At 39.4% G+C, this 12,044-nt stretch overlaps 3 protein-coding genes across 4 annotated transcripts; all 3 read right to left on the bottom strand.

Moving 5' to 3' along the window:
* Positions 1 to 312: 312 nt before the first annotated feature.
* Positions 313 to 3,317, bottom strand: LOC120016329 (replication factor C subunit 2). Its single transcript, XM_038869050.1, has 7 exons — positions 2,971 to 3,317; positions 2,374 to 2,480; positions 2,169 to 2,270; positions 1,804 to 1,999; positions 924 to 1,052; positions 646 to 840; positions 313 to 525 (listed from the first exon to the last, which is right to left on the bottom strand). Exons 1-7 carry the CDS (start codon positions 3,127 to 3,129, stop codon positions 415 to 417), a joined length of 999 nt encoding a protein of 332 aa, XP_038724978.1. The 5' UTR covers positions 3,130 to 3,317; the 3' UTR covers positions 313 to 414.
* A 611-nt stretch (positions 3,318 to 3,928) lies between these two features.
* On the bottom strand, positions 3,929 to 8,481 carry LOC120017277 (E3 ubiquitin-protein ligase At1g12760-like). Of its 2 annotated transcripts, none has more exons than XM_038870451.1 (5): positions 7,668 to 8,481; positions 6,127 to 6,246; positions 5,906 to 6,038; positions 4,752 to 4,919; positions 3,929 to 4,556 (listed from the first exon to the last, which is right to left on the bottom strand). In XM_038870451.1, the coding sequence occupies exons 1-5, from the start codon at positions 8,285 to 8,287 to the stop codon at positions 4,383 to 4,385; spliced, it is 1,215 nt and encodes a 404-aa protein (XP_038726379.1). In that variant the 5' UTR covers positions 8,288 to 8,481; the 3' UTR covers positions 3,929 to 4,382. The 2 variants fall into 2 exon arrangements, with proteins under 2 accessions (XP_038726379.1, XP_038726380.1); XM_038870452.1 differs by having other exon boundaries at positions 4,752 to 4,916; positions 7,668 to 8,480.
* A 1,094-nt stretch (positions 8,482 to 9,575) lies between these two features.
* LOC120016047 (heat stress transcription factor B-2b-like) lies at positions 9,576 to 11,793 on the bottom strand. The gene is made up of 3 exons (XM_038868623.1): positions 11,561 to 11,793; positions 10,924 to 11,302; positions 9,576 to 10,811 (listed from the first exon to the last, which is right to left on the bottom strand). The coding sequence occupies exons 2-3, from the start codon at positions 11,179 to 11,181 to the stop codon at positions 10,035 to 10,037; spliced, it is 1,035 nt and encodes a 344-aa protein (XP_038724551.1). The 5' UTR covers positions 11,182 to 11,302; positions 11,561 to 11,793; the 3' UTR covers positions 9,576 to 10,034.
* Between the last annotated feature and the right edge of the window lie 251 nt (positions 11,794 to 12,044).

Here is a 12,044-nt window from a genome sequence, read left to right as displayed (position 1 = left end):
GTTGATACCGCAAAATTTCATCAGATAATTAGACGGAGAAAAGCTTCTTTCATTTGTGGACCTTTTAATAATATATTCAATTCACTGTTGTGATTGTATTTTTTATGGGCCTTAGAGGATCCCGTGGGCCTCATTTTAGACCCTCTCTCTTTAATATCCAGCCCACCTCAGAATCTTCAGGGTTTCATCTGCCTTATCCTTACGGCCTCACTAGCCCAGTGGACTATCCAGACCCTCTACAAATGATATAGACTTACTTTTGTCATATTGGCATGGGATCACATAATGGTTAATTTGTCTAAAACTTCAAGAGACTTCAAAGCTCACACACTATGTAGGTTTTTCAAAATCTGAACAATGCCAATGTTTACATAGTTATCACCATTAACAACCTCATGGTACATGTTACAATTACTATGCTGCTTTAGCTGTTTCACGAACGACAGCAAGCTTAGCCAAGAGGCCACACAGCTGAAGATAGGAACCAACTCCTTCACATATCCTCATATGGGCAAACCCAGTTTCCTGCAAGTTTGAGAACACCAAAAGAAGGGGGAACAAACAGAGGATCAAAATTATGAAGGAGGCATCGACTTCATGAGACAGAAGAAAGAGATGGCGGGCCAGGCGTAATAACATACTTACCTTCATGAACTCCAATTTCAGATATTCTACCATGTCATAATTCTTTATGATTCGAAAAAGGGTCGTAATTATGTCAGTTGGTGAATATCCCAAATCATAGAGCTGCTTCAAACCAGCACAAGCATCATCGAATTTCCCCTCAAGCACATGGCGAACCATGTTCTTCACATGCAATGGATGAGGTTGGTCACAGACCTGAAAAACCAACATGTCACAGATTTCCCAGGTAAACAAGAAATATAGAACCCAAAGTAACAGGGGGTATTTGGAGTTGACACCTTGAAGACATTTTCTTGATTGACAAAACGGAATCCACTGTATGTAGCTTGCAAGTTATTTAACGCCTGTCTCATATCACCATCAGCAGTGAAAATGATGGCTTCAAGACCTTCTGGGACATAGGGAACCTTCATGATTTGCAAACATTGAGTCAATTAGTCAAATGCATTTTTCCACCACTATTTGCTGGAATTTTTGTGTAATTGTCCCAAAGAAATTTTCAGTCACTGACAATAGTAAACTGATGAACGATGACAGGTTCATAATTGGAAGAAACGAAGCCAAAAGCACTTTTTCATGTTTAAACTTCAAATGAGCCACGTACACTGAGCTTTGCCAGAAATAAACCAACCCCAGATTTACCTAAAAAACCATGTAACCACCCATATAAAGTGTAAGTTCAACCTTTAACATCAGTTTCCTAAACTAGTTCAATCGTTCATTCAACAGGAGATGATGGCATCAAGCAATACCCAATACCTTTCTGATTGTAAAATAATAAATCAAAGCTTAAAAGTATCAACCTTACAAAAAAAAAAAAAACACGTAATTCAAGACATTGCAAGTATCAAGCTCACAATTGCCAAAAGAATAAGGATGCAGTTCAACATAATAACAGATGAATGAAACCATGCTAGACTATTATCTCGTGTTGAATGATGAATAAACTTGATTCGGTTATTTGACCATGTTAGAGTACTTCAATCTGGTAGCAAACTGCTTAGGGAGCCTATAGAGATTTTCAGTGGTCTGCTTAAAAAAGAGTAAAGAGATTGCATTTGAAAACCTGACAATTGATTAGGCTTAAGCATCAAGTATTCAAGTGTAAGCTTTAATGCAAGTGAAGCATGCAGAAACAGAAGTAGAAAATATTAATACCTTTTCTGCTTCAACCACCACCAGAAGGCGACTAAGTATCTCCTGATCGGACAATCTTGAAAATCGAACAATGGCACATCTACTCTGGATTGGCTCAATTATTTTAGAAGATGTATTGCATGCAAGAGCAAACCGAGTGGAGCTTGCATAGATTTCCATTGTCCGCCTAAGTGCCTGTTGTGCTCCACCTGTCATGCTAACACACACACACATATATATGGCATTAATAAAATCCCAACCCATTCCAACAGCAACAGAAAATTTAATAAAGTACATAGTAAGAGAAACAATTTGTGTTCATCTATGGAACAATTATCAAAGAGAATTAGGATTCCAAATTATGAGAAATTCTAACTTGTGCTCACCTATCAGCTTCATCAAGAATAACTATTTTGTGCCGGCCAGGGGGTAGCGTTACTTTTGTTTGAGCAAACATCTTGATTTTGTTCCTCACAACGTCTATACCCCTAGGGAAGGGGAAGAAAAAGGAAATGATAACATCAATGAAACACCAATCAAAAGTTAATAGAAAAACTTTTAAACACCGAAAAGCCCATACTTCCCAATTACCTGTCATCTGATGCATTCAACTCTAGAACTGCTTCCTTGTAATTTTGGCCCAGAAGCTCATGTGCTAAAGCCAGAATGCTTGTTGTTTTACCAGTCCCAGGGGGGCCCTAAGCAGTATTAAAAAAAGTTACAGGGAGCATGCAATAGCTGCTTGTTACTCGCAAATAGACGCACATGCACAGTAAATTGATAGATGAAAACCCAGAAACTGAGCCTAATTATTCTATACCAAGTCCAGTAAATTCATTCAGTAATACATGTGGCTTCTTTGTTTTAAAGTGATGGACAAATCAAGATTCACCTTATCTTCTAGTTCTTAGAATTTCGAATAGAAAAGTATGCATTTGTAACCAAATCCGATACATTCATGTCTTTTAACACCATCATCTCCAAATTGCTCCATTTTTCCATATCAGCATAAGAACTTGCTAATAAAGTAATAATTACAATCACACATGACAAACCTAAGATTCCTTTATGAAACTCTACCCTAAAAGTATTCATCAACCCACAATAATGCAATATAAGGTCAATCGCCTTCAGTAAGGACTTAAAAAAAGACCAATAGACACAAGATATAATCCGGGAAGCACGTACGGTTAAGATAAGGTGGGGCATGTTGCCGTCGTGAGCGACGACTTGGAGGCGAGAGACTGCGTCTTCATTACCGACGATGTCGGCGACCTTAGTAGGCCTGTACTTCTCCACCCATGGGATATCGAAGTTGCTGTTATTGGTGCTGCTGCTAGACGCCATTGTTATTGTTTGAAATGGCTCAAGTAGAGAAACGCTCACAGAAACCCGACCGCCGGTTTCAAATTTCAAAGGCCGTTTCAATCTGGAGGGAAATGGCGCGGAGGAAATAAAGGTTGCCGCTTGCCCAAGAGGACGCCCTTCGCGCCTCAGAAACCCTACTGCCGGATCAAATTTCAAAGATTGACTGAGACGGTTTAGCTTTAATACGTTTCTCAACAGAAACGAATGCGTTCCACTGTCAATCGACTGGACCCAATTTTGTTCTTTCCAAAGCCCAAAAGCCAACTTTTGACACATCCACTGCTGACAGCCCACTCTACCCATGGACTAACGAAACCCCTGAACTGCACTAATCTTTGAGAATCCTGGGTTTACCATCCCCTTTTTTGCAAGATACATATCCAACTAAATCATGGTTAATTAATATTTCTATTAGGGTTATATCAATATTTTATCATGACATTATTTCTCTTTCAAGAAATACAAGGTATGAAAAGGACTTGGTCATTGTAAAGTCTATTGGGGTCCAAAAAGTTCCTTTTAAAAAAAAAAAATATATATATATATATATATATATATATATATATGATTCAACCTAACCAATTCGAAAAAAAATATATAATTCATTGCGACCAAAATATCAAATGTTTTGAGTTTATATCCAAGACACTAGCCAGATTATCACAGCAAGTCTCAGCCACTTGTTTGCATCACCTGTGCATAGGCCTCAATCTCTCTCCTATAGCTACTGCTATTGAGTATTGGTATTGAGCATACACACGATTCCCCAACAGCAGTGTCTAATCTTCCTTTACAGAGAAGGCAACCTCATTAACCTCACGAAAAATTACAAACTCGAAAAGGAAATAATAACAAACAATCCAACAACCTTCATGATGAAAACACTTTATTCGAATTGATACAGGGTGAAGTAAATCTCTAACTATAACTTCTATACGAAAGAACTGCCTAAAAGCATACTATAACTGTAAATTGGGGTGAAGTAACCAAGACGAGAGATAAGAGTAAGGGGAAATTTGGTACATGAACTTCGAGATGACCAAGGTGTATCAATACCAGGTGATTCTGGAAGCAAGACAAAAGAAGTGCAAAGAAACACTACCACCATCATAGCTACAGAATACGTTACTTCAACCACAACAACAACGTGAAATCGGGACCATATCTGGAGTCGGGCCAAAACAGGATGTGGAGTCCGGTTAGAGGACTTGTCATAACGATTTGCAATACTTCTATACTTCTTCCCTGTCTTGGCTAGTACTCTTTAATATATTGTACTTGCAGAGAGGACATGTAGCATTAAGATAGAGCCACTTATCTACACAGGCACAGTGGAAATGATGACGACAAGGAAGTTCCCTTAGCTCAACTCCATCATCATATGCCGAAAGGCAAATGCAACACTCCTATAAATTAACATAAGAATCAATTTTAATTCTGCTATTACTTTAACACCAGGGATAAAAGACTGCCATAAAAGAAGAAGACGACGACGCTAACTTCAATATATCACAATGCTCGGAATGGTCATAATAAGAGAAGTCAACGGAAATTAAAGGAATCATGCAAACAAATAATAAAAAATAGACAAAGCAAGTTACCGCATCTTCTGGGGAAAGAGTACGTTCAAAGGGTGCATCTGTGCCACATTCAGTCATTATTCCTCCAATAGTTCCTCGTCCATCACCAGTAAGTTTCTCATCATCACCAAGCCTTCGAAACTTATATTTTGACAGCATGTCAATATCTTCTTTAGATGCTCCTTCCTGCTTTAACATGGAGTATAAGACAAAAATATGAAAATCACAATTGCACACTCCAAGTAACAGTTGAATTGAATGATATAGAATTAGGCATCAAACAACAGTAGAAGCCGATATTTCAATCATGGCATTGTTCAGTCATTGGGATGGTTGTAGGACCAAAGCAAAGAGAAAATTAAGAAAATAGTAATGAGGTCTTGCTTGACTCCCAGTGCAAAACAGCCAACAACCATGAACTACAACGACACTGGAACATAGTGCGAATAAGACACCTTCATTTGTCCTCTACAAAGCTAAACCAAGGAGAAAAATAAGCCTTAAATCCACAGCAGGGGTGCCATGCAACAGAGAAAGAACGACTAGGGAATGGTATTCTTGAATCATGTTCACCGGCCCAAGAGTCTAGGCCCACTTAACAGATGTGATTCACATCTTGGGCAGGTGAGATGAATGGAAGTACCAAGTGAGTTGGGACAGGCAGAACACAGTGAGTCAAAACACTAGAGGTAGAATTTGGTTGAGCAGACCAGTAGAGAAGTCATGACTCATGATCACAAGATATCTGAAAGAAGTGACCTTTCCTGACACGAAAAAAATATGTCCATCCATGATCATTACTCAGCCAATTTAGACAGTGATAAGTCCCATGTAGTGAGCCAAAGCAACCCAGATAAATGTGAGAGTTCAATTAAGTCTTTCCTTAAATAGGTTTCTTACTTTTAAAATATATAACCACCCAAATGAAGATAAGGTTTCCAATAAAGCATGCCACTCGAAAGATTAACAAGATCAACTCAAGAGCATGGAATACAAAATTCACCAGGCATCTTCACATCCATTTCATGTTCAACAAATAATCAAGTTTGGGTATGTTCTGCTACTTTTCTTTCTAGTGGAACTGATAAATACCATTAACCCTCCATGAAACAGGATGAGCACTAGCATAGTTCTGGTGCAATTATCACAAGATAAGAAGTGTGTACAGTAGCTACCTGGTCTGCCACTGCATACAAGATTGCAATAATACACGGAAGACAACAGCAAACAGCAATGCCGATAACACATGCCAGTGCAACGCAGAAAACAACAAAGAACACATCAAAACCAAGAAAAATTATACATAGCCTGCAGATCAAAGAACACTGCATTAGTACAAATCCACTGCAAAACAGATTTTAATTTCAAGCCACAGGAGAGCAAACAATTAACAAACCAGTAGAGCTGAGGGGATTCACGTGCCAAAGCTTGGCCACCAGCGGACACCCAGTAGAACCCAATGATCCACCAGATAAAAGAAAACATCGTATTTGCAGATTCCAGATGCTTTGCCACACTGGTAAAAAATTTAAATTAAGTTATCACACCCATACTGTTATGTATTCTCATACTTTAATTTCTTCCATAATGGAGCAAAATAAAAATATGTATAAAAAAAATTGTCGCAGAAAAACTTGGGTATTGTTTAAAGAGTTGTTTTATTATTGCAATTGAAGTTTATCAAGATAGAAGCCTTCTTTAAGATTTAGTATTGTACAAAATTGGAAGGAGCCAGTATTTTGAGTCTCATATTTATCTAAATAGCAATAGAAATACAAAACTACCCACGTCCCAAACCCATAATATGCTCAGTTAACGACATAACCAAAAAATATGCAGAAAAGAAGCACAAACCTTCATATACTCAACTCAAGTACCTATTTTTTAGTTTTAAGCACCAATGTTCTTCTCCATCCCATGTTCAAGTGGCATCTATTATTCCACTACTATCATATCAATCATTCAAGAGTCATATTTGCTCTTCTAGATTCCATAATGTATCATTAAGGTCAAGGTCCATCAACAATCATGCTACGAGACCTCCCCAAGTGCCATTAACCCTTTCATTACATTCAAAAACACTACCCCTTTCATTAAAAATTGCACCAAACAATCTTCCAAATGTTGCAACACTGAACAACAGAGTGTTCTCTCCATGTTGCACTTCCTACCCATAGTATCAAGTCACATGTCACTGCTCTTCAAAACCTCATTATGAAATTCTTTCAAGAGTTACAATCTACCTACCAATCAAGAGTCATGCAACCTTCACTCAAGAGACCTGCAGATGATCAAGAAAACCGCCACTACACTGCCCAACCTACAAAGCCAGTGCCCACAAAATCAGCCTTTGGAAGTAGTCAAACAAGTTGCCCCTTAAGCACAAAAGCTTGAACCATTGGATTTTGGACCAAATCATGCAATTAAGTTCCTCACAATCATCCTTATTTCTCCAACATGACATGAATGCAAGCAGCAATGCCAAAGAATCAAAATATACTCTCATAGCTTAATTTAAGCTCAGAACTAAAGTTCCCAAAATCACAAAAATGACATAGTTTGTATCCTAGGCATTTCAACTTAAGTCTTATTTCTTATGCTAGAAATATGAAGTCAATACATTCCCAAGTAACCACATTTGTCTACTGTTACAATATTTAGTAGTTTAGTACTATCAAATGACAAAACCAATGTTTGCATCCATTCCACATAAAAGGTTAGTAAATGAAATATGTGTCCTTGTTGCTACGAAAAGAATAAAGCTACTAGTCAAATTCATTCTAAATTTTAAACCGTACAAGGAGGATTCATCAATCTACAGGATGTTCTTTTGCAAGATATACAGTTTTCCACGTTTCTATTCCACCATTAAGAAGAAAATCAAGGTACTCAAAGTCGAGTTACAAATACACAAGGCAATATACAAATGAATCATACCTTGTACCCTCTTCCTCAAATTGTGCCAATGTCACGTATTGTTGGGAGCCCCTTCTCGACCCAGAGCTCGAATTACCACTGCTCCCATTTCCATCATCCGCAACACTAAACCCCGAACTCAGCATCATCTGCCTTCTCCTTCTCCTCCGAAACTCAATCACGACACAAACCATATGCAGCAGACATTGCAGGCCATACCCAACAATCCATAGCCTCAGTGGCATATCTGGATTCTCGTATCGGCTGAGGAAGAGAATCGAGACGGCCACTGCCACGAAGGCTAGGTTCCATATAACGTCGAGCACCACCACGGGTTTCGAGTAGGCCCAATCGCTCTGGCGCTCCTCAAGCTGCTCTGTGGCGGTCTCACGCACCATCATCGAGGGCTCCCGCATCAAGCGGCGGTTAGTAGCCCGACGCAGGAATCGAGCGGCCTCTTGAAGTCCCTGGCGCCGGATGGGTGGTCTGCGGCTGTTGGAATTGACGTTGCTCGTTGTCTCCTCATAGGACCCTCCGTTACCCTGACTAAGCAAGGGCGTCGTATCGATGATGTCATCGGAAGATCGGCTTGGAGAATTCATCGGCGAGTTCCCGGTAATTGCCGCAGTTGTAGTTGACATTTTTGTAGGGAATACGTGGGGGGCGATGTATCGAGGGTTTCGTTTCCCCTAATTCATGAAAGAGATGTTGAGGTTTTTTTTGTAGATTCTGAATTTCGATTTTAATTCGGAAATTCGATTGAGTTTCGGAAATTGTAATGGATATGGTTGACGATTGATGATGAATGATGATGCAAAATGCTGGAGATGAAAGAATAGGGAAAACCCTATTATTTATTCCAGAGAGATCATACGAAGGGGTGGTTTTGTCTATTCATACCCTTAACCCAGCTATTTAATTTTGACCGGTTAAGTGGTTAATACTTGAGATTAAGTTATAATTGAACCACTCAAAGAATTACTCACTCGTTGGGTAGATTTAATAATTAGAGCACTTTGTATAGATGAGCAACATTTGCATCCCATTTAACTAAATACACCCTTTTATTTTAAAAAAATATATAAGTATATCCCAAACTAAATAAATTTCAGTAAAAAAAATAACAATATAAGAATACCCCTTTTTGTATATATATATATTTTTAAACAGCATATGCACCCCACACTTCAAATGCCCCTCTTTCCCTCGTTATCTCGGCCTAAAGCCATAACACAAATCGGTCCCCCAGAGGTAATATGTAAACGGAAACTAACTCCAGCTCGATCGGAATATGGTGTTATGACGAAGAAGGAAATGGACAAGAGAGTCGTGTTGAGAGGCCTTCACATGATTTAGTTTTTTTTTTTTTTTTTTTGCATGTGTTAAATCTTAACGTGCCATTGCATTCTAATGCTTGTGCCCAAATTTGAGAGTTTTGATGTTAAATGCGCTTCAACTACATTAAAATTGGAATTATTTTCATAAGATTCCATATGCATCATGTGAAGCCCACAAATTTGTTTCTATTTTGTGCGTCAAAGTCAACAACCAGAATAAGTGAGATATCAACTGCTGATATCTTGATCATTTTTGTGTTGAAAATGAAATTTGGGATTGGGGTAATATAACAAGACATGAAATTGACAAATTAGTCTATTATTTTATTTTGTGAACTAGGCCATTATTGCGTATAAGCAGATTTGATTGGTGTAGTTTTTCCCAATGACTATGTTTTTCACTCTCTCTTGCATTAAGGGGCTATTCAAGCATATCTTAATAGATACTCTATACTTACATATGAATTGTTACGTCATTTTCTACATTAGTTAATCTTCAATTCATAATGACCATATTTCTCATTCTCTCAAGCATATGGATTATTATTACGTCGTTACATTCCATTTTGAAATTAGGGGTAGGATTAAATAATAGAACAAAGCATCTAGTTATTTATTTCTGGTCTGCAAATGGTTTGCTTAAATAATATCATACAAAACAACTTAACGTATCACCCAATCTGTAACGTAAGACACCTACACGGCTACTCTACAACTTTCAAGAACATTCTATCCAACTAAGATCGTCCCCATTCGAGGACATTACACTACTTACATATTAAAATATTACATTCTCAACGACCAGGTAACAAATATACACTCCACTCTTCTCATGTCTTCCACCGACCCACGTGTAGCCTTCGGTTTTGACTTTAAAATTAAAAGGCTCCTACTTCTTTTTCACTGTTTTGCCATTCGTGGGTAAGTAAAAGGTCGATAACCTCGTAGCAACAACTGATATCGTTTCGGTTTTAAGTAGTACTACTTAAAAGCGTAATAGGCACGTGTCTTCCATCCTATTGCTCATCACCCCCGTTCCTTATCCACTATGTCATTGTAAATAATCTCTCTCATTCAAATGAAAAAGACGTAAATCATTTGCCTTTCCTGAGCTCAAAACAGAGCCGGTCCCCGTCTTGATCAATTTTCCATCGGACGGCTCTGATTTCACGTCAGATCCAGGCTCAATGTCATTCACTTGTGGCGTCTTCTGGCCCCCCTCCTCCTCTGTCCTCAAACGCTTGAACCCAATCGATACACCGAACAGCCTCGGGCTCAGATCCTCCTCCGCCACCAGTGCCGCGGCTTTCGTTTTAGATATCGGTGTGTCCTCCGTTGGAGAAGCCAATTGTTGGACCGCAGCTAACAAATCCAGAGGTCTCCCATCCGGCAGAATGTTACTGTAACTGTTACTGTTAGCATTGCCAGATGCGTAATTCGTCATCAAGGAAAATATGTTATCGCACAAACTTCTCAGCTGATGCAACTCGTTATTCAGATGCACGTTCTCCTTTCTTAACCGCTCGTTCTCTTCTATAAGCTCTGGCGTGGTGGAGCAGCTTGTTAGTCGTACAGCACCACCAGCAGCAGTCATCGCAGGCGACGAGTTCGAGGATAAAACCTGTTCCTCTGCAGAATTTGACGGAGAAATTGCTCGAGCCAACGCCGGTACGGCGGCCACCGTCACCGTTGTCGCCGGACAAGGAGACTGTGAGGTTGTCGCCGGGGAGATTTTCCGGCGTTGAATGTCACGGAGGAGCCCCTTCTCTCCTCTCTTAAAACACTCGTTGGCAAATTCCCATCGATCCGGCACTACCTTTCGAAATCCCTACAAGATGAACAAATTAGACCAATTATTCAATACGATTATAACTCCTTCTGGAGTGAAAATCTGCAAAAAAGAATTGATTCACATATAATTTTAGCCATCGGAGACTTACGTAGGTATTGAGTTGGCGAACAAAGCTAGAGAAGTTGTTGTGTTTGAAGTATTTCGGTAACAAATCTCTGGCGAATTCAGCAGGACGCCACACTATGAAGGTTGATCCGTCTTCGTTCCACGAAATCATGTCGTCCACAGATGGATCATCGACAAGTTGATAGGTTTTGGTGAGGAACGGCGTAGGGAGATATCTTTGCGAGTCTCCTCCACCTGCGGCAGTAGATTCACCGGTCTGTTCGACCGGCGACGGTGCCATGAGTTTCGGGTTCAGATCCGAACCCGATAGAAACTGGAACTTTCGCGTCAGGTTCTTCACGTGTGTATATAAGAGCTGATTTGGAGTTTCGGACTCAATTCAATTCAAAGCTCATAACGTTCTGTCAAATAAATATCAAAATAAAAATATTCAAATAGCTTTCCGTTTGGTTGCCGAAGAAAGTGTACAAAATGAAAACTACGCCAAATAACTTTACAGGAACAGTTAGCATAATTCAACCAAAACAAGATCCACAGATACAAGAACACGACTCCAATGTCCGTCCCTCTTCTTTCGCTTCCAAAGCAATCCAACAGAAAATTGAGACCAAAAGGAGTGGCAGAGACAAAGAAATAGAGATTGAAATGAATCAGCCCACCTGATACCGGCCGGGAATTATTCAGCTATATCGTCCCGACGAACGCGAAAGCCGCGAAGCTAGATCATGCACCGTCGAAGCAAGAACGCAGCAGCACCACCGGAAAAAGCAAACGATAATCGCAATCCTGGTGGAAGGAGAGGATGATAGGTTTTGTTGGTTCTAGAAGGTTCTCGGTTAAGTAGGCGAATTAGGAGAGAAAAAGAAAAGGGAAAAAAAGAATTCGTGGGTTCGAGAAGGAATCAGAAGAAAAAAAAAAAATTGGGGGAAAAGAGCAAAAGCGGTAGGTCCCACAAGAAGAAAGAGAGAAGGTGCGAGAAGGGGGACAAATAATGGTTTCTTATTGAGCCTCCCTTTCCAGAAACTTCTCTTTATTGTATTAATTAATTAAATCCGAAATGTTGATAAATACTATTTTGTATTTATCGATCGCATACGTGGCAGTCAGTTATGGATAGAACCGAAAGTGACAATCTCCACCCGA

Source organism: Tripterygium wilfordii, chromosome 15, assembly GCF_013401445.1.
Source record: "Tripterygium wilfordii isolate XIE 37 chromosome 15, ASM1340144v1, whole genome shotgun sequence".
Lineage (NCBI taxonomy): Eukaryota > Viridiplantae > Streptophyta > Magnoliopsida > Celastrales > Celastraceae > Tripterygium > Tripterygium wilfordii.
This window is presented reverse-complemented; position numbering and strand designations above follow the sequence as displayed.